This window comes from Vombatus ursinus, unplaced genomic scaffold, assembly GCF_900497805.2.
Source record: "Vombatus ursinus unplaced genomic scaffold, bare-nosed wombat genome assembly UNPS02001419.1, whole genome shotgun sequence".
NCBI classification, from domain to species: Eukaryota; Metazoa; Chordata; class Mammalia; order Diprotodontia; family Vombatidae; genus Vombatus; species Vombatus ursinus.
Genome location: NW_020941197.1, coordinates 1,998,403 through 2,020,754, shown reverse-complemented (window position 1 = coordinate 2,020,754; position 22,352 = coordinate 1,998,403). Strand labels below are relative to the sequence as shown.

At 36.7% G+C, this 22,352-nt stretch overlaps 1 protein-coding gene across 1 annotated transcript in view; it reads left to right on the top strand.

Annotated features, from left to right (window-relative positions):
- The window catches only part of PHEX (phosphate regulating endopeptidase homolog X-linked), a 263,978-nt gene that overhangs the window by 211,526 nt on the left and 30,100 nt on the right, over positions 1–22,352 (top strand). Inside the window, exon 16 of the mRNA XM_027868359.1 lies at positions 17,803–17,857. Coding sequence (XP_027724160.1) covers positions 17,803–17,857 — 55 coding nt within the window. The remainder of the gene's footprint in view (positions 1–17,802; positions 17,858–22,352) is intronic.

The window sequence follows — 22,352 nt, the reverse complement described above, 5'->3', positions numbered from 1 at the left end:
TCTGCAGTATGGATAGCTGGAATTTTTCTTACCGTTCAAACTGGATAGCACAATCAATTGCAGACAAGAAAATTTAAATCATGCCATCATAGTAATTTAAATCCAATATATATGGGGAATCAAGGTCTATTCTGGGACTTGGATTTTTCTTAATTAATTATCCTACTAGAAGGAAGCTTTATGGGATAGGCAAGGAGATGTGAGAAGAGGAGCTCTGTTTACCATGGCATCCACCCTAAGTTTCTTGAATTCCTTAGCAACTAAGAGAACTCTAGGTATTTGTTTACCAAACTTTGATTTGAATGAGAATAGTGCCTTTGGGTTTTCTCTCCTGAGTGGTTAGAGTTAAATGAAGAAATGAATTAAAAAAAACCATTTATTATATACCTACAATGTGTAAAACACAGTGGCTGGAGGTTAGTCTATGAGACATTGTTATTCTTGCGGCTCTTGGACTTCATTGGCAATTAGTTAATTGTTGATGGTGGTAGTAGCAGGGATGTTGAATTCCTTTCCCATAAGGGTTATTCTCCTCAATGAGGAGCTCAGTGGTCAGATGGAATTTAGGGCCCAAGCCACAGATCTCTCACAGAGATAGTAGCCATAGTTCTTTGTGAAATAGGTTGATGACTATACTCACCACATTTGACCCTTGTTTGTTGTTTTAATTAAAAATTTTTTTTTTTAGCATACTCAGAGTTTTAGTATAAATCTTTATAATTTAATTTATTCAGCATAGAATGCATATCTGCAAAAGGCCTTGTTCTAAAATTAGCTTCTATTTTAATATGTCTGAAATAGATTCTTGAATTATTATAAGCAAATAAACCAATGCATTGAAAACAAGCATCCCTAAGGGCTAAATGAGTAATTCTATTAGCTTACTTGAAGTACACAGAGCAGTTGATTGCTTTAATTTAATCAAGGATATTCTACTATTTACAAGATAAGGTACCTAACAAATCTGAGGCATATTTTCTTCAAAGTAAGGGCCTGTGCTAGTTGAAAACCTTACAATTAATACAGGATGGTTACAGGTAGACTTTTTCTGTTAACACAATAATAGGATTTGAAATAATAGTGTTTGAAGAGAGAGGCAGCAAGCCTCAGGGCTTTTTGTCAAAATTGGGGATCTACCTGAGTCCACAAATTGGAAACCAAATTAACAGAGGCTGAATCTCCTTAGGTCTCCATATTATTGAGATTTATGCTTGAATTCGCTTGATATTCTAATAAGAAGCTGGGGTCCCTGCATTCGATTCAGTAAGCACTTATTAAGTGCTTATGAAGTGCAGGGCATTCTCTTTGGTGCTGGGAATGCAAAGATAGAGTGAAACAGGAAAAGGTAGGTGGCAGAGTGGATAGAGCACAGGCTCAGAAGGACCTGAGTTCAAATCTAACCTCAGAGACTTACTAGCTGTATGACCCTGGGCAAGTCACTTAACCCTGATTGCTTCCTTTCTCCCCCTCAAAAAAAAAAAGAGTGAAACAATCCCTGCCTCCAGAAACTTTTAATCAATGGCAGGATATGGGGTAGAATGGAGATTATTGTCTACCAAACTAATTCATGGAATTTTGGGAGTAGTCCTATAGGATCATAAAGTTGGAAAGACTTTATATATGTAGCTTCTGTCCCAAAGCTCATTGGTAAGGAACTCCTTATTGGTGGAAATGAAGGTCCTGCTCTATGTGAGGGACAGAGTGGAGATGGAGAGAGGTGTGAACTTCAGTTCTCAGCCAGTCTCCCTTGGGACACTCTTTAAGAGGGATGTCCCTTTGGGACTCTCCAGTTGAATCTTGGAGATCTTTGAAATCTTCTTCGGCCAAACTCATCTCAGGTTGCTGAAGGGAATGACTCTGGGAGCAGAAGGTAGGCTCTCTCATGTCCCTATCCCTAACTTGCTACTCTGGAGGCTTTGGGCTGTTTCCCTTTGGGTGAGATTCAAGATTCTCTCTCTTGGTTGAACTGAGTTATCTTCTTCCCAATGGGAGAGCTCCTTTACTCTGTATTTTTTGATTTGTTTTCCCATGTATTCCTTCTCTGATTTTGATTTTGCTACAATTTGGATAAATGGGCTTCTTTGCTATTCACTTTGTATGTTAATTATGGAACTAGTCTTTAATTGGAAAGGAGTCAAGCCTTGGATGTAGAGTTTGGGGTCCTCCTTCCCCTCCAGAAATGAGAAAGTGATCAGAAGTTAGCTCAAAATGAATCATATCCTTTACACTAACAATATTTGAGGACAGCAGAGTGACCTTTGACCCCAACTTTCTTCTTCCCTTCCTGACAGGAATGAAAGTCTCTCCCTGGAGAAGGGTTAGAGGAAAAGAGGTTAGAGATGGCTATTCTGCCTTCGTTTGAGCCACATACAACAGGCTGCTCACCAATCGCTTGTTCCTTACATATATAATAATAATAATAATAATAGACATCTGTATAATGTTTTAAGTTGGCAAAGTGCTTCATGTATATTGTCTTATTTGACCCTCACAATAACCCTGTGAGGTAGATACTATTGGTATTGTGAGAAATGATTATTTCTCTCTTGTGTTAATAACTAATTATTGAATCAGAACAAAGGTTTTCCCCCTTTTCCAGAAATCAACTGGTGTGGGAAATCTCTCTCAAAGATTTACCCAGATTAAAAATCTAAATCAAAAACAGTAAAAGAAATTCTAAGTTTAAGCTAATGGATGCATTTATGTTAATTGTTTACTCAGATCTGGGAAAATGTGGATTCTCCCTTTTGTCATACAGGTGATATGTATATTGATAAGTCTCTTTGACCAAAATTTGAGTGATCCAAGTTGTGTACCCCAAGACCCTCATTGTAATATAGCCCAGCTTCTCTTTGTAATATTCATTTTCTCATTAATTGTTAAACAATCAGAGTTGATTGCCAGGAACACCTACTCTTCCAAGAGCATGTCAACTGTGAGCCCACCACCACAAGGGGTCTTTGGTCTAAGAGACATGGCCAAATGTCCATCCTTTTGTTAATAAGACTTATTAATAAAATGATTAAATTACCCAGAAACTGTCTCTCAAACTTTTAAAATGATACAGTATGATTATCTCCATTTTATAGGTGAGAAAAATGGAATTCAAAGAGGTTAGATGATTTATCCACGGTCACATAGCTATTAAATGTCAGGGATGGGATTTGAATCCAAATCCCTCTCCCATGTGTTATGTTGTCTCTCATCTAGTTCAATCCCTTTATTATTCAGGTGGGGCTGAGAGAGGAGGTTAACTGAGGCTCAGAGAGGTTAACTAATTTCCTTGGGATCACACACCTAGGCAGTATGGAGTAGTGGGTAAGAAGTCAGGCTGGGAGATAGGAAAACATGGGTTTAAATCCTACCTCTCATCTGAAGTAGATGTGTGACCTTGGGAATTTTATTGAAATCTACTATATTTCAATTAAATTCACTGTGGAAATTTAGAAATTTTGTGAAGAGGGCTGAAACTAAGCAGTGGTCAAAGAAAAGGGAAAATAAGTTTATTTATAAGAAGACTAACAAAACAATCTAAATGATTGTATGACTTGCCCAAAGTCACATGATGAAGGGGACAGAGCTGCATTGATAGATATAGTTTCCTCATATGGGAGTTCTTTAAGCTAATGAAATCACAGTCCAGTCCTTAATCTTGCCCTTATCATACATCTGCTTGTTACTGAGCCTAGGGCTCCCCATCCATTGTAATTCTACAATCTTACTCATGTGGATTATATCTGGATTTAAAAGGCAGCACTAACTTGTCTGAAGGGCTCCCTTAGAACAAGGCTAATAAATCCTAGCTGAATTTGCCAGGCTATTTTGAGGATTTAGTGAATTAACCTTTGCAAACATATTTTTGTCATTGCCTATCCTTGGCAAACTGCAATGGAAAGAGTGGCGGGTTTAGAAGCAGATGACCTGGGTGTGATTTCCATCTCTTTTACCAAATATGTGTGGCTTTGGGCAAATCATTAAATGTTTCTGTGACTCAGTTTCCTCACCTGCAAAATTGAGGGAGGGGATGGACTTGATGACCTCTAAGGTCTGTTCTAACTTTCTCTATGTTACCTTGTGATCTGAAAAAGCCAATGGTATTATGTAAAGAGGCAGTGTAATAATTTTCATAGTTATTATATTTTTACTCTGTCATTCATTACACCCTTTTCACCAAAAAAGAAAATCAAAGTTTGTCACCCTATTACTACGAATATGAGATGTTAGGGGCTGAGAGAGTTTGTATATAGTGGGTTAAATGGAGTAGGGGTAATTTCATGCCTCCATCACCAAAGCACCGTGGATTTAAAGTAGTAAAGTAAACTTAGACTCGTTGTCACTTTCTGATGATTAGTGCTGTCTCAAAGCAGAGTGAGTTACCTAGGGAGGTAGTGGTTTTCCCTTTATTAGAACTTTTCAAGCAGAGGCTAGATTGTCTGCTTGGTTGCAGAGCAGTTTCTTGCTCAGTCGTGGTTTGGACTTAGTGGCCTCAGAGGTCCTTTGAGGAAGTTCTGTAATTCTTTGCTTCTGTCATCTCCATGAGTCCTTTGGAATTCTCCTAATGATTCCTAGCTTTAAAAAAAAAGGAAAAACTGAATTAGGATAATGTTGTAGTCAATGCTAGACATCCTTGTTAGCCCTGAAAAAGTTGACCTAAACTTGAGAATTCAATAGAGTTCATGGTGCAAATTTAGAAATTTCATGGGGAGGGCTCAAATTAAGTAGTGATCAAACCAAGGGAATAATAGGTTTATTCACTTCAGGACTAATTCAGCAATCTAAATGAAATACTTAAGGGCCTTCCAGGCAATTCTGGAGACCTTAAATTAAATGTGCATAAACTACTAATAAAACTCACTAAAACCAGTCTCTGAAGGTGAAACCCATTTGAGCGAGCATATTCCTCAGAAGATTCTGCACAGATGGCTATTCACTATTGAGATGCATCTGGATTTTCAGTTTTAGGCCTTCCAACCATTCCAAGAAAATAATTAGGAAGTAGCCATAATAAAAACCCTAAACTATACAGCTCACAAAAGTGGGTTGCTTTACCAAATGGGCTAGCAAGGGAATTTGAAAACCTTACTTGCCTCCCTAAGCCAAAGGACAGTGAAACTTAAGAGCTGGGGACAAAAACTTGTCATTTTTACAAAAACAAATGTTTCTTTCTTCTTACCTCATGTCTGGCATGTAGCCTTAGCTGACTCCTGGAAATTCCAGACTCACTGTTCTTTATGAAATAGAAAAATAATTGTTTTTAATTAAACCTTTGTATTCCAACATGAAGGAATATATTTTCTTTTCTTTTTTGAAAAGAATACTTAAGAATTATTTTGTTTTGTCTGGCAGTGGTGTAATCATTGATAAACCAAGGAGACTGAAGCTGGTAGGTGGATCCTGGAGTTCAGAATCTCTGAACTGCAGTTAGGCTAAAATTGATCGGGTGTCCAAACTAAGTTGGGCACCAATATAGTCACTCCACCCTGCCGCAGGACAGAGCCAGCCACGAGGCTGCCTAAGGTGGGTTGAACCATTCCAGGTCCGAAACCAAGCAGGCCAAAACTTCCAAGCCGATCAGTGTTGGGATCCCTTAACATCTGCACAGAAATTCCAGCCCAGGCAAGACTGGGAGAACCGGTATCAAAACATGACTTTATAAAAATACCTTTTTAAAGTTTGATGGTACATTTTATTTTTAAATTGAATTTTATTATTACCAATGAAAAAACATTTCTTTTTCTGCCCCTCCCCTTCCCTCTCCCTCATTGAAAAAAAAAAGAAAAACAAAACCCTTGTAACAAACATGCATAGTCAAGCAAAACAAATTTTGGCATGGCATTGACCACGTTGAAAATGATATCTTATTCTGATGTTTTTTATTTATGCTTCACTTCACTTTCATTTCTGAATATATTTCCACCCAACACATCAAACCATCACTTGTAACAAAGATTGAGAAAGAGAAAGAACAGTTCAAAATGAACCAACACATTGACTGTCTTTGACAACACATATAATATTCCACATCCGTAGTCCCTCACCTCTTCAATTATGGGGGTGAAGTACATTTTGTCAACTTTTATCTCTGGGACCAGGCTTGGTTATGATCTACACAGAATTCAGTTTCATAATCTTGGTTGTGAAGAAATACATTTTCACAAAATGGAGTCTTGGTTCCCTCCTTTTCTTGCTTGCCCAGAAGCACATAGTAGGTACTATATAAGAAATGTGTATTCCCTTCTCTTATGGGAGAATAAAAGCCATGCTGATTATAGTCCAGCCTTTTCAACAGGTACTTACTAACTGAACGTCATCTCTGTACCTGTAACTGGTTAACAATCACTGTCAGTACTATTACCTTTAAATACATAGCATCAATTGAGAAGCATTTATTAAGTACCTACTGTGTACCAGGCACCATGTGAGGTAGTGTACTGACCTAATTATATCCCTAATTACAATGAGTTTACATTCTAATGGGGAGGACAACAAAAACATACAAAAATATAGAGAACATAATATATAAAGTTAATACATTTAATATTTATATACACAAATTAGTTAACAGAAAAGTAACGTGATCAGTATCTTCATGAATGGACTTATGGAAAGGTAAAGATTAATGTAGAACATGAGGTATTGAACATTGTGACATGAGGTCACACTGTAACTAGTAAATGGGAAATTATTTTCATTGGAACCTTAAGGTTTCAAGGAAGACATGTAGGATGGAAAAGAGAGAGTCCGAGGAGGGGGATGTTTTAAGAAGCTGCTTCTTATAAATCAGTTCTAAACAGATGGATATTACAGCAGGAAACAGCAGGAAGATAGCAGATGGCCAAGATGGCCAAGTTATCTCTTGCTGTATCACTTGACATGAGTCACATCTATTAGAACTCTGCACTTTCTGGTAAAGGAAGAGGTTGACATTCGTACAACCTCTAAGAGATGCCAGGGATTCTATGAAGATGAAAATAATCATTATCAGGAGTGAAAGCAAGATCCCCTCACAATGCAAATATAAAATGGTCTATCAATACAAAATGATTACCATGCTCTAATGAGTGGTCTGCAGCAATGCTACTTTTCAGATCTGATTACAGTAAATAATAATAATAATAGTTATTATTATTTTTGGTGAGGCAGTCGGGGTTAAGTGACTTGCCCAGGGTCACACAGTTAGTGAATGTTATGTGTCTATTCAAAGGCTGGTTTTGAACATAGGTCCTCCTGATTTTAGGCCTGGTGCTCTATCCACTGCTCTTCTCAGCTGCCTGCTACATTAAATAATTCTGAACAGCAAATGCTTTCCCATGTGGATGGTCAGGCCAAACTCTCTAGTGATTACAGATCCCTTCTGGTAGACCCTGCAAATATCCTGGCACTTCATGCAATAAGCACAATGTCATTTGCAAACAGGAGCAACTGGAGGATTTTACCATCCACAGGAAATCTGTCTTTAAAAAAGACTCTCTTCTGGATCTCTTCTATCACAGGAGTGATAGAAGCATAGTGAGCATACACTTCCTTGAATTATACTTTGCCTAATATATATGATCAGAACATGGTCATGGACCTGGACTGTTTCTGTTGTATCTTTCAAGGAATCTTGAATATTTTTAATGGGTTGATGGGCAACATTTTGTTGAAAAAACAGCCTGCAAGGTCACCACCCTTGCTCTGTGCTCTATGAACTGCTTTTTCATACTTGAAAAACAATAACCATAGTGAGGCCTTATATTCTCTACATCTCTAAGTTAGTTGTGAAATGTTAAAGATGTGATTGATTGTTGAATATCATTTGCAAAGACCAGCTCATTCCATACCAATTTAATAATACTAATTTAAAAAATAATTACTAATAATAGCATACTACTAATGCTAGTAATAAATAACATACTAATTTAAAAAGATATCCTCCATTCATGTATAAGTTGACTCATAAAAATTCATTTAAATGGGAAAGTAGGCCTATGAGTTGGCAGTAATTGATGTTCTCTTAGCTACCTTTTTTTGGATGTTAATAAAGTCAGATTTTCACACACATTAGGCTATCTTTCCTCTCCTTTATGCATTGTATATCATTCCCTAAATATGCTTATAATTGTCATCGAGATTGTAATCTCCTTGAGGGCAGTGACTATCTTTTGCCTCTTATTGTATCTCCAGCTCTTAGCAGAGTTCCTGGTACATAGTAGGTACTTGATAAATATGTATCAAATTTTCAACACAGATCTTCTCTTTATATATTTGATCCAATCTAGCTTTTTCTTTTTCATCTTTGTTTTCTTTAGTACCATTCCTACATCCCCTGTAAACACATTTGGGACCAAGATACTAGGAATTAAATGTGGTGATTCCAGTCCTTTATAGAGGAAACTATTTGTTATAGTAATTTTTACAAATCTCTTTAATTTTTATTCTGTTTTTGTCCTCCTTCTGTTCTTTTTTTTTGTCCTTAGATGCCCTTGGGATGACTTTGCTTAGTCGGATGTCTTTCTGAGCCTTCTTTAAACTGGTTTTATGTTCCATTGCTTCATGATGTTACTTCTTTATAAGATTTTACAAATGAGTTTATTTTCTAACCTGGTATTGCCTTTGGCAGCCATCCATCTCCATTTGACCGACATTAGTTGACTAAGGTGGTTTCTTGGTCCTATTGGGTTCCTTGTTATAACATTAATTTTGCCAGTTGATTAAATTTGTGTATACAATTATTTTAATTGATGTCAGTGTTATTTCTCTTGTCCATTTTGATGGCCAATAACTTGTTTAAACAGTTTGGGATTTTTATTTCAATTGTATATTATATATTTGCTCATTATCATTCTTTCTTTTTGCTTTTTGCTAATTCTGGGTCTAGCTCTGACATGTCAGTGGACTAAGTATATATAAACAAATGATCAGGGATATCTCCCACATCAATTATGAATCTTTTCTAGTTCACTAAAATATAATCAATGTTGTTTTTTGCAATGGTATTTGGTGCTTTGAGGTCTCAAACCTACCCATTCTTTTCTTGAAAAAGAAAACATTATCCTCGATATAGAGATATGAGGCTTTTCTGACCCCCCCCACCTTCTAATACCTTCCCTCCCCAAACATCCTGTATTTAACTACCTTATATTTATGCTCCATATATTTTTATATGTACTTACTGTCTCCCCCATTAAAATTTACCTTCAGTTTGAGTTATGACTGTTTTATTCTTTATACTTGTATTTTCATAGCCTATCACAGTGCCTGGCAAGTAGTAGACACTTAAAGACTTGTAAATTGATTAGATGATTGGTGAGTCAATTAGATAATTGACAAGTCTCTGGCCTCTCTCATTCATTTTTCTGGTATCATGTTTTCCTATATATTTATTCCCATCCTCACCTTTTCATATAATTGCACTTAAGTTACTGAGTATAAGAGTATATATTTATTTAATTTGGAGGGTCTTTTCAAATTCATTTGAGAACTTTTATACTTCATCTTTACTAGCTACTGTTGGTGAACAAACTGTAATTATTTTCATAGTAGTCTTTTTGAAAATACTTAACATTAGTTTTGTAATATGTGATGTCCAAATGTATCCCAGGAAATGTTTCTTGTTACTTTGGGGCATATTATAAAGCCCACACTGCCAATTTAGAGACAGTATGGCATAGTGGATAGGGCATTGGACTTGGAAACAAGAAGACTTGGGTCCAGATATTGTCCCAGACATTTACTAGTAAACCTGGGCAACTCTGGACCTCGATTCTTCATTTCTAAAATAAAAGGGCCTCTGAGGTTCCTTACAGCTCTCAAATTATGGTCCCATGAACTTCTTCTTTTTTATTTTTTGGCAATTGAGGTTAAGTGACTTGCCCAGGATACACAGCTAGTAAGTCCTATGAACTTCTTTATTTGCCTTTCTAAGTAATATTTTTCAACCATCCTACCTTTTATCTGCAACTTGCTTATTCCCTTCCTTTTTTCTGCCTTCATTTGTAGGGAAAAATGTCACGCTGTAAATGCAGAGACAAAAATGAAACAGTTCCTGTCATCATCAAGGAATGTGTATTTATCTTAGAGTTAGAAAGGGGGGGAAGTAATATGCAACATGTACACTAATAAGGAGAGGGTTAAAGAAACGATTCATTTTTGGACTCAAGAAATATTTGAAGAGGCAGAGAATACATTGTTCTATGTGGATCAGGGAAGTCTAGTGAAGGAGGTGGTCTTCTTTTGATTCTTATAGGAGGATAAAGATTCTGAGATTTGAGGACACATTGCATTCCAGGAATGGGGTTCATTCCTTTTAAATATGTAATAAAGTTATCATGTAGAAAGTTACAAGGTAAGTATTTATTAAGTGCCTACTGTATGCCAGGGGCTGGGAATACAAGTACAAAGAAGGAAACATATAAGGCGTTTATATTCTCAAGGGGGAAACAAGAAGTATATATACAAGTAAATATAGTATAAGTATAGAGAGAATAAATTTGAGACTGTTAAATATAAGTTGTGTGAATGAATACATTAAAGTAGGAAATGGTATAGCAAGTTTGTGCATCAGCTAGATGTCCAGTTTGGATGGAATATAGAAGGCATGAAGGAGACTGATATGAATTAAGTGTGGAGCTAGATAATGTGTAAATTGTAAATAAGCTAAAGATTTTGCATTTTATTCTAAAAGCAAAAAGGAGCTACTGAAAATTTTTGAGCTGAAGAGTGACATTGTCTGTGCCTCAGCAAGATTATTTTGGCAGCTGTATGAAGGACTGGTCTGGAGAAAGGACAAAGCATAGGCAGGGACACCAAATTGAGAAGCTACTAACTATAATAGTCTAGGTTACTGTTGCCAAAATGATTTTCCTTAAGCACAGATCTGACCATTTCATTTCATACTACCCATTTCAGTGGCTCTCAATTGCCTCTCAAATATAAACACTTCTGTTTAGCTTTTAAAGCTTTTCACAACCTGGTCCTGATTTATCTTCCTGGTTGATTCTAGCACACTCTCATACTCTGTAATCAAACCAAACTGGCATTCTTCTCTATGTACTTCACACATAGCACTCCGTCTCTTCTTTTTGTGCCTTTGTGTACTGGCTGTTCCCCTATGCCTGGAATGTACTTCCTACTATCTCTGCCTTAACAGTCCCTCTTCTCCTTCAAGAGGAAGATCAAGCACCATTTTGCATGTAAACCCTTTTCTGATCAACCCAAATCACTAATGGCTCCCCATAACTGCCTTTTATTTAATAACCTTAAATTTATTCTCTTTATATTTATTCTGTATAGTTACTGGCATATGCATTTGTTGTCTCTCCCTTGAGAACATAAACCCCTTGCATGTAGGAGGTGTTTCCTTCTTTGTACTTCTATTCCCAGCCTCTGGCACATAGTAGGTGCTTAATAAATACTTGTCATGTAACTTTCTACATGGTAACTTTATTATATATTTAAAAAGAATAGCAAGTTATACAGAACAGAATTGCAGTTTCATGTGCAATCATCTTTGTTTTAATCTACTATGTTACAGAAATGCTTGTTTTATTTCTTAGGTTCAGAATAAAATAAAAAAATACAAAAAAATACTTGTTGATTGATTGAAATAGAAATTGGCAAAAATTTGCTTCCATAATTGCCTTTTAATAGGTTTTGTTGTTGCTGTTTGTTTCTTTTTTTTTATGACTAAGTGTAGTTCACTTCATAAGTCTATTGTTAACAGACCTTTCAGAGTATGTTGCTATATTGGTAGGCTTTGAATACTCCTTTATATTTCTCTGCATTTGTGTAGGGTTGATTGGCCCATGTTTGGATGGACCATCTTCTACATGTATAGCTCCCTTTGTAGCTGACATATGAACCTCACTATGTACATCTTAATATTCCTCAGAGCCCATTTTGTGATTTTGGGGTTGATTAGTTGAGAGGTAATCTTCATCCCTCTCTAGCGTACTTTTGCTTTTTGCCTCATGGTAGGTTTCAAAGTTTATTAATTCAGTAATACTGATGCTTCTGAAGCAGCCAAACAATAAAGTGTCAGGAATAAAATAATTCAAATTTGGGATTAGGTTATGTCTTTTGGAAGTTTCTGGTTAATTTTTTTTTTAATTTCAGCTTTTCCTTTTAAAGAATAAAAAAATGGAAAAAAGCTAGCTATTTGGGTTCAGGAGAAGATTTGGCAGTGAGCATTGAAGTCACTGTCATCTTTTTGGATCTAGTCAGTCCCTGAAACCAAGTAAAAAGGAGGTGTGAACATATTCAGCTTAATGAGAGAGATTGAATCCTAATTAGCATCATGTAAGTGTGAATAACAATAATAAAACCTTTTAAATACCAGAAAAAACTTAGAAGTTAATGGTTTCAAAAGACTGTCATAGTCCTTTTAGCTCTAATTATACAGATGAGAAAGTTGGAGAAGATAAGGAGGTTAAATAATGTGCCTAGGATCTCACAGGTTAGTAGATGAATAATAGGTGATAGTTAAGAGCTTAATGAAGAGTTACTAGGACTGGAAGAATATGTTCCAAAATCTAGACATATCTGTTATCTCAGTTGTGTTTGATCCTTTTATTCCTGAACACAGGAACATAAATTTTTAACTGACCTTAGAGGTCATTTAGTCCAACCTTTTCATTTTAAAGATAAGAAAAATGAAGCCTGGAGAAGTTAGATGGACTCTGATCACAGTGTTAGGAAAGCCAAGATCTGGACTCGGATTTTTGGATTCTAAATCCAATGTGTTTTCCACTAGACCAGGATGCCTCAGGTCTTTATAGCTCAACAATGTCTACATTCCCAAAGCATTTTGTTCTTTGGAGTGGAAGTGATTGATACGAAAGGGCGAAGGGAGCAAGAGAATGAGGAGTTATTATTTCCCAATTCTATATAAACCAATAAGTGACTTTCCCTTATGAACTTATGATACTCTGGTCTCTGATCTGTGGGTCAATGAATTAAAATAGATGTGTGGAGGAAAATAGCAATGGATTTGTCTCATATGAAATAAGATCCAATGTCCATTTACAGAGAAACCCCATTCTCTAAAGCAGGAGTTTTTAACTTTTTCATGTCCTAGACATCTTTGGCAGACTGATGAAGTCTATAGACCCCTTCTCAAAATAATATTTTAACCATATAAAATATATAAGATTGAGAAAGTTATGCAGGTATCAGAATATTTATTTTTCAAAAGTTCATTGACCTTGGGTTAAGAACTTCCACAAAAGGCTATTAACTGTTGATGTCTCTAAATTCTCTACGTATCTCAATCTTTCTCTTACTTGCTTCTTGTTCATCCATGTTTTCTGATGGGCAAAGAACTTCATAAATACATACTTTATACAGCCTCTAGTCTGCAGTAATAGCAGTACTATGGGAATGGCAGATGCTTTTGAAAGGAAAAGTTAGATAATCTAACACATCCTGAGTTTGCTATTGAACAGAGATATTTCAGAGAGTAAGTATCCTATTTAATGTATCAATATACTTTGATGTCATATTATGATTCTCACATAATTGTAGGTAATAATTCAACTCCATTCTCCCCTTCTAGCATAAAAACATGCCTTCTGCCATCCCCCCCCCCCCCCAGGAAAGGAATTTTAAAATCCTGCTGCTGCTGCTGCTGCCTGTGGAGGGGATGTAAGAGAGACTAAACATATTTCTTCTGTTAAGGCATAGAGCACTCTCCTTAGAAAGGATGATGATAGCAATTTCTATGAAACACAGGCTAAAGAGACAGACTAAACATAAATTACTTCAAAAGCATGAAAGGTATATTACATAGAAGGAAACTAGCAAATGCCCTCCCCCCACCAATGTTTTATTATAGCAGTGTAAAATTTGGCACATATTTTGCATATGGATAATTAGAGCATCACCTTTAAATATTGGACTCGTACTTATTGGAAATCTAATTCCATAAAAGTGTGGCATTGTGGAATATGACATCTGGAAGGGATGTTAGCGGTCACCTAATTCATCCTGCAACTGATGCAGGAATCCTTTCTGTTAACTCTTCTACTTGGCCCATAGAGAAAAGATTTGCTTAAAAACAGAAGATTTTTTTTCTTTTGCTTCTTACTTAAAAATTATTTTACTTGGAGATTAATTGGCAACATGCATTGGTATATTCTCTCTGGGAACTACTTATTCTTGAGAGGTATGTGAGAGAATATGCTTTCCTAAGGAGATTTCTTGTGTCTGTGACCATGTTGTTGATCTTTCCTGATGTCTGGGCACAATTGGCACTGTTAGAGAGCTGACCCAGGATGATTTTGTGGATTTGACTTAAGCACCATCTCCCACATAAGGTCTTTCCTGACACCGCTTAACTTGTATTTACTTTTTTTTTTTTTTTTGCTTTATGGTGAGGCAATCGGGGTTAAGTGACTTGCCCAGGGTCACACAGCTAGTAAGTGTTAAGTGTCTGAGGTTGGATTTGAACTCAGGTCCTCGTGACTCCAAGACCAAAGCTCTATTCACTGAGCCACCTAGCTGCTCCTTGTATTTACTTTGAACTTTTATTTTATCTAGGGCAGTTAGCTGGCATAGTGGACAGAGTGCCAGGCCTGGAGTCAGGAAGACTCATCTTGAGTTCAAATCTAGCCTCAGATACTTACTAGCTGTGTGACCCTGAGCAAGTCACTTAACTCAGTTTGCCTCAGTTTCTTCATCTGAAAAACGATCTGGAGAAAGAAATGGCAAACCACTCTATTATCTCTACCAAGAAAACCCCAAATGGGGTCATGGAGAGTTGGACACAATTGAAAATGATTCAACAAATATATTGTACATACTGATATGTGTACATGTTGTTGGAAAGGCACTGTGTCTTTTTTAATCTTTGTCTCCCCAGTGCCTAGCACAGTGCCTGCCACATAGCAGGTACTTAGCCAATGTTTCTTGGTTGACTTTATAGAATCTAAGAACATGGCACATTGTAGCAGTGTTGCAGGGGAAATGAGAAAGAAAGCATTGACCACATTCCACTTCTTTTTTTCAAGTAGAAGGAAAATATTCTTTTTCTGTGTTTCAGTATTTATATTTAATTCCAGAGGGGGTAGGTGAGAGAATTCAATAAGTGGTAGTGAACCTCAAGGAGAAAGGGGGCATTAAAGCATGAAAAAGCATAAAGCAAGTGGTGAGGAAAATCTGAAGTCAAAGAAAAAAAAGGACAAAGATATATAGAGAGAGAGTGCAGGAGAAGTCTATGAAAAAGGAAAATGCTCTCTTCATTTTTTATTTTCCAGCTCTGCTTAATACAACTTATCTACTCCAAAAGATAAGATACTGAGTTGACCCTGTCAGGATTTGGAATTATCATTCTAGCTAGTCTGCATTTGCCAAAAACCTGGTTTAAGCCATTTATCCATTCACTCAAGCAAAACAGACAGAGGGGCATCAGATTATTCTTTTTTTTTTTTTTATCAGCATTGGGTGCTTTGGACCTGACAAGGTGAACAGATAGAGCTGATCAGAGTAACGTCATGGCAGTGGCATGTGATTTTGAGGCCTATAACAGTGAATGGCTGAAAAGAGAGGGCATAGAAATGTCAGACATTTCTTTGCTCTGGGATTGGAAATGTCTAAGAATTCTGCACACAGGAACATGTAAGGTGGCCTATGCAATTTAAGGGGTGAATCTGACTGACTTATTATCTTTCTGCTGATTAAGACCTGTGCCAAAATCCAGGTGATGCACAGTAGGCAAGTAAATCTTCATAAAAGCATAAAGACTTTGCATCTGTTTTGGACTTTGGAGAGATTCTCAAAACAGACACACTGCTTAAAGAAGAGATGAGAGACTGAATTGCAGAAATCAGAGATATTTGAAAACCAGTAAATGTTATGAAAGTTGGGATGATACAGCCTCTTTAAGAAATTTTCGATCTCCGAAAATCCAATAAAATGTGCAGGTGGTGACTGTTTTGTTTCCATCTTTGCTGTCCCTGGTCCCTGGCAGTGTCTTGCATATAATAGGTCCTTAATAAATATTTGTTGAATTGTTGAATAGGAGATATTTGTGATTAACAGATTTTCTGCATGATTGAAAGAGTGAGAGAGAATGAGAATGAGAAAGATAGAGACCGAGAAAGACAGAGACAGAGAGAGACAAGGAGAAATAAAGAGACGTAGAGAGACACAGAGAGGACATGAACATAAAAAAGAAAGCACATTCTGAACTGAAGAAATCTGCTTTTTGAAATTAGGTTCTACATCTAGAAAACTCATACTGTAATGCATCATTATCAACAAAAGTGGACTGATAGGAATAATCATAGTGGCTAACATTGTTGGCATAGGTTTTAAGTTTTATTAAGTGTTTTATTTTTAGTATGTATTATTTGGATTTCACATCAGCTGTGTGAAGTAATCATTTTACAGATGTGGAAACTGTAATTTGGAGAGTTTAAGTGACCTGTCCAAGATCACATAGCTAGTATGTGTCAGAACTGCTGGATCTCAAGTCTAGTATTCTTTCTACTACATCACACTGCTTCCCGTATATCAGATAGATTAATCTATCTGGTAATAAAAATATAGAACCTACCCAATGTCATTAATTGGTCCCATGAAAACATAACATTTGGTGACCCCATGTCATGGGGATAATTAAATCCATAGGAACAGTTCTGAGGGGAGCAGACTCAGAACTGCCCTGGTAAGAATGGGGAAGCCAGGGTAACCTCAATTTGTAGCACGTTTCAATGTTATGATCAGTGGTGGTAATAATGTCCTAAAGATGCAATTCTGAAATGGTACAGGCCTTGGCAGTGTTATAAAGAGCTTTCTTCCTCATGGAGCCATTCTTTTTTTATTTTATTTTATTTTTTTATTTTAGGCAATTGGGGTTAAGTGACTTGCCCAGGTTTTGTCAAGTGTTTGGTCTGAGGCTGGATTTGAACTCAGGTCCTCCTGACTTCAGGGCTGGTGCTCTATTCACTGGGCCACCTAGCTGTCCTCCTCATAGAGCCATTCTAAACTAGTAACATGGCTTCTCACATGCTAATGATAATAGTGAACATTTCTATAGCTTTTCAAGTTTTGTGAAGTGCTTTATAGATATCTTATTTAATCTTCACAACAACCCTAAGAAGTAGGTGCTATTTTTATCTGCATTTTTACAGAAGGGGAAATTGAGGCAAGCAGAGGTTAAGTGGCTCGCCCAGGGTCACATAGCTAGTAACTGTCTGAGGCTGGGTTTGAACTCAGGGCTACCTTATGCCAAGTCCAGTGCTCTATCTACTGTACCACCTAGCTGCCTCTAAGTTCTGATCCCTTCCACATCAAATGAAAGTTAAAGGAAGAATGGAGAGAGAGGAGAATAGAGTTCAATTTCTCTCCCCTCTGAAAAAAAAAATGTAAAACCAATCAACTCAATTCTTCATTGTCACTGATTTCAGAGTTTCTGCTCTGGATCAGTAAAGGGTATTGCAGATGCTTTCTCCTTTCTTTTGTGACTTAATCTTGGAAAATTATGATTAAAATAACCCAAAGTGCATATAGAAAGGGTTGGTTGTTAACAGAAAAAAGATATTTATGGTCTTCTTCACAAGGTAAAGCTATTAGATGACCAAATGCCTAAAATAGGAGGATCCAGGAGAGAAGGGCCCATTAGGTTGGAATGTTGCCATTTTAAACTTCCAAGCAATGTATCTTTATGGTGCTTTGATAGGGTTATTTCAAATGAAGTTGCAGAATTATATTTGGAAGTTGGAAGTTAGGAGACTTCTCCAAATATAAGGAATGCCTAGTAGCCCTAACCTCAGATAGAAAGAAGCACAAATGTTTAAATTTACTTCATTTTTCTTCTCCTAGGGTTTCCAGCTGGGGAACTCCAAAAGCCTTTCTTCTGGGGAACAGCATATCCACGGTGAGTAAATTAAAAAAAATAAATTTCTCTTTTAAAAAAAATGATGGAATATTAAATTGACCAAGAAAGGAAGGGTAAAATAAAATAACAAAGCAAATGTATTTTGAATTCTGTGAATGTATTACCTAATAAAATAATAATAATAATAATAATAATAATAACTGACATTTACATAAATTCAAAATTTATAAAACACTTAATATAAATGATTTTGTTGTATTCTCATTCCAGTTCTGTGATGAATGTTATTATCACAGTTTTACAGATAAGAAAATTGAGGCTGAGTAGTTAAGTGACTTGTCCAAGGTCATATATCTAATATCAGAGGCAAGTGTTGAACCCAGGTCTTCCTGGGTCCAAGTCCAGCATTATATTCATTCCTCCTCATAGCACCTAGGATGAATAGAGGCCTTCGTGTCTGGCCAAAAGGGGCATTTATATCTGATGCTGGTCACTAGGGTTGATTTCATAGATCTATATAAATGAGGAATGGGAAAAAGCAAAGATGTGAATACTGTTGGTGAGATTTGGCTATAATATTTTAAATAGAGAGGTAGTGTGGAATAGTGGGTAGAGAGCTGTATTTGAAGTCTGGAAGACCCAGCTCCTGCCTTTGGTGCTTATTGGCTGTGTGACTTTGAGCAAGTCACCTAATCTCTTGGTATTCCAGGCAACTCTCTAAAACTATACATTTCAGAGAAGTTGTCCATCGGCACTGGCAGAGACAATCTATACCTGGGAGCTCCCTATGCTGATGAAATCACAGATGTAGTTTAAAAAAAAAAGTGTGTGTGTGTGTGTGTGTGTGTGTGTGTGTGTATGTGTAGATATTGCATGTAGTTGGCTGAAACAACTCCTATTTCCAATATGATTTGATTTATGATTTCCAAATTGCTTTCTTTTTACAGTGCTACCTCCTCTGTGAGGGAGGTAGCACAAATATTATATCAGCCCTTTAAAGAGCAGGTTACTGAGCCGCAGAGAAGGTAAATGAATTGCCCCAGGCCAGTGTCAAAAGGGAGAGTTAAACTTAGGCTTCCTTATTTTTATTCATTTATTTAATAAACAATTATTAAGCACCTACTGTGTGCTAGGTTAAGCACTGGGGATACAAAAAGAGGCAAAAGAAAGACCCTGCCCTCAAGGAGCTTACAATATAATGGGGAAGACAACATGCAAACAAATATGTACAAAGCAAGCTATAGACAAGATAAATAGGAAAGAATGAGCAGAGGGAAGGCATTGGAATTAAGAGGGGTTGGGGAAAGCTTTCTTCCTGTATGAGGTAGGATTTTAATTGGGACTTAAAGGGAACTTCTTACTCTCAGTTTAGTGCCCTTGGCCCTACTCTTAGCCCTGATTCTCCTAAACCTAGCACTAGCTAAGTGTCTGGTCCCAACCTGTCCTGTCTATGCTTCCTGCCCTTTCTGAAGTACAGAAGTCTATGAGACCTTAGGGCATCCACATGCCAGGTAAAATTATCGGGGGAGTAAGATTGCAGCTTTGATGGTACCACTTTGCTTTTGAAATCACAGAAGATGTAAGCTTTCTTTGTTAATGGATCCTCCAGAATCCTAGGTTGCTTTGCAAATATGAGTACAACAGCTGATTGTGGCTTACAACATCCTGATTAAAATGTAATTAGGAAATATTTAACAAAATAATTAATATACAATATATTACTTATTAATATGGCATATTATGTTATGTATGCTTATAAACTATGTATGTTAATTATTAATATTAAATGATTTAACAAAATAAAAAACAATCCAGTAGGACATAGATAATGTTAACATATCATTTTCTAAGTCAATGTATAGCACACAGAGATCCTCATGTTCTGTTTAGTGGCCTCCATTTCAATTTGTTTGATATCACTGCTTGATTATATCATAAGATCATAGCTTTAAAGATGGAAGGGATCTTGGAAGACATCAAGTCCAACTCACTTTTTAACAGATGAGGAAACTGAGGCCCAGCAAAGTTAAAGGACTTTCCCAGGGTCACACAGCTAGTGCTTTTCAAATGTATTTAAAGACTTGGGGCCAACTTCAGACAAAATGATGAGAGACTTGAAGATTTTGTTTGGTACCTTCCTACCTCTAGTTTTCCACTGACTTTCTTGACCCTTTGGAGATTCATCTTCTAGTCATTAGGTGGGCTCCTATTTTGTTTTCATTAAGTCATTTCAGTAATATTCAACTCTTTGTGATCCCACCTGGGGTTTTCTTGGCAAAGATACTGGAGTGATTTGTCATTTCCTTCTGCAGCTCATTTTACAGATGAGGGAACTGAGGCAAACAGGGTTAGGTGACTTGCCCAGGGTCACACAGCTAATAAGTATCCGAGGCAAGATTTGAACTAAAGTCTTCCAGACCCAGACCCAGAGCTCTATCCACTGAGTCACCTAGCTACTTGTGCTTTTACTGTCCCTTCTCTTTTCCTCTCCATTGTAGTCTCCTGCCCAGGCCTTGGTCTGTGGTCTTAACCCTTCCTTCCTTACTTCTCTCCTCCTTCAACCCTCCCCCCCACCCCAAACAAAACAAAACAAAACAAAAACAAAAACAAATTCACCTAGTCTTTTGTCCCATTCCAACTCAGCTATCTCTTAAAATGGAAAGCAATCTGATAAACTAATCCCTAGTGAGGTATTAATGACAACTCCTCCAAAAGTATTTGCATTTAAACAAAGGCATCATGGACATTCTAAATATCAATGAAGAGCTACAGATCTTTTTGTACTTTTTAATGTGGAGCCAGCACCATTTGGAAGAAAAACATTATAAAGATATGTTATTTTCAGTCCCAGGACCAGCCTTGGAATCAGTAAAACACTGAACACCCTGTTCAAACTGGTTTTTAAAAGCTGCCAGTGGTACATTTAATGAGCTAGATTTTCTCTGCTGGAAATGAATGATCCGTCCCCCAGCCAGCAAGTCACTATTGAGGAGGTTTGTGAGTGTATTTAGATTTTAGAAACAAGTTGTTTTTATGCATCTATTGATTTTAAACCTTTTATAACTTTGTTCAGAAAGGAGAATATTCATTTAACCTAATAGAATATCTTTATTCTCATATTTCATTTAATTATGTCTATTATAGCTATCTATTTAATTATATCTATCTATTTTATCTATTTATATCTGCCTATATCTGTTGTCTTTAAGCTCTTCTGAAACAGAGAAGAGTTACACATAGATTCAAGAATCTCCTTAATCTAACTGTGCCTCAGTTCCTTCATCTGTAAAATGAGATTTGACTAAATAGCCCCTGAAGGCTCTAGTTCTATAACACTACTATCTTTGTATTCTTTCCTACTAGTTGCTCCAGAAAGAGATCTGTTAGAGCATCATCTCCCCCATCCCATCCCTTCCAGAACAATTATTTCAGGGATACTTTCTCTGCCCTTTCAATTCAACTAGTCTGTCATTTATGTAGAGTCAGGACCCAATGAAAGAAAGACTGTCTTTGGTGCAGAGACCAGGAAAAGCTCTATACCAGGCCCTTGGAAGAGATACCTACTGCTGCTGATAAAACCCTGCACTATGTAAAATGACACGATAGCTCCATGATTGAAATGCATAATTTTACTGTTATTCCTTTAATGAAGGTTTGCAATGATGGAAAAACAGTAGGAAACATTTTATCAAATGCAAATTACCTTGCAGGAAGGAAATCACAAAGGAAAGAATGGCTATCAAGGGAAAAAATTAAATCTGAGCTCACTTCCTTGGGTACAGTTGAAACAAACAATTAGTATGTTAAGGATCATTATGTCCTGTAATAACATGTTACTTCAAAAACTTTAGCTGCCTGCTCTTTAGGGACACTGGGTATTATCTGCATCTAAAGTTCCTTTGACATCTGTGGTGCTATGCTGGCAGTACATGGCAAACGTACAGCAAAATACTCCAGCATTCTAGACAACTTTAGCCCTTGATCTAAGGAACACATCTCATGAATTAGTTTTAAGAGCAAACTTCTTATTGTCCTCTTCAGAAGGCTGGACAACCAAATAAAACAGTCAAGAAGTAGATATAATCTGCCACTTGGAGAATGATTTAATCTCCATTTATGGCTTTCTAGTGCATTAGATGTGATTGTAGATAATTTTTTTTTGGCTTCTGCAAAGATGAAGGAAATAGTGTTAACACCTCCTTTTGAAAACTTAATGGAAATCTGTTTAATGCTTCACAATCTGTGTCATGCATTTGCAAGCCTGTCTGTCACATAAGCCAGAGGAGAATGATTAGAGCTGACAACATAGAGATCCCTTTTAATCTTTGATCCTTGCTTTTTTGTGTGACTACATTAGGAGAACAATTTTATTTTTAATACTGTAGTGTCTTTCCAATGAATTCTCAGCTAGAAAATAAATGGCAAGGTAAGTGGCAGGACCTTTTCAATCCTGCTGATGGCTTAGGTATTTAGACTGAAATGTGTGTGCAGGTACACATATATGCATGTGTGTATGTATATGTATGTGTTTGTG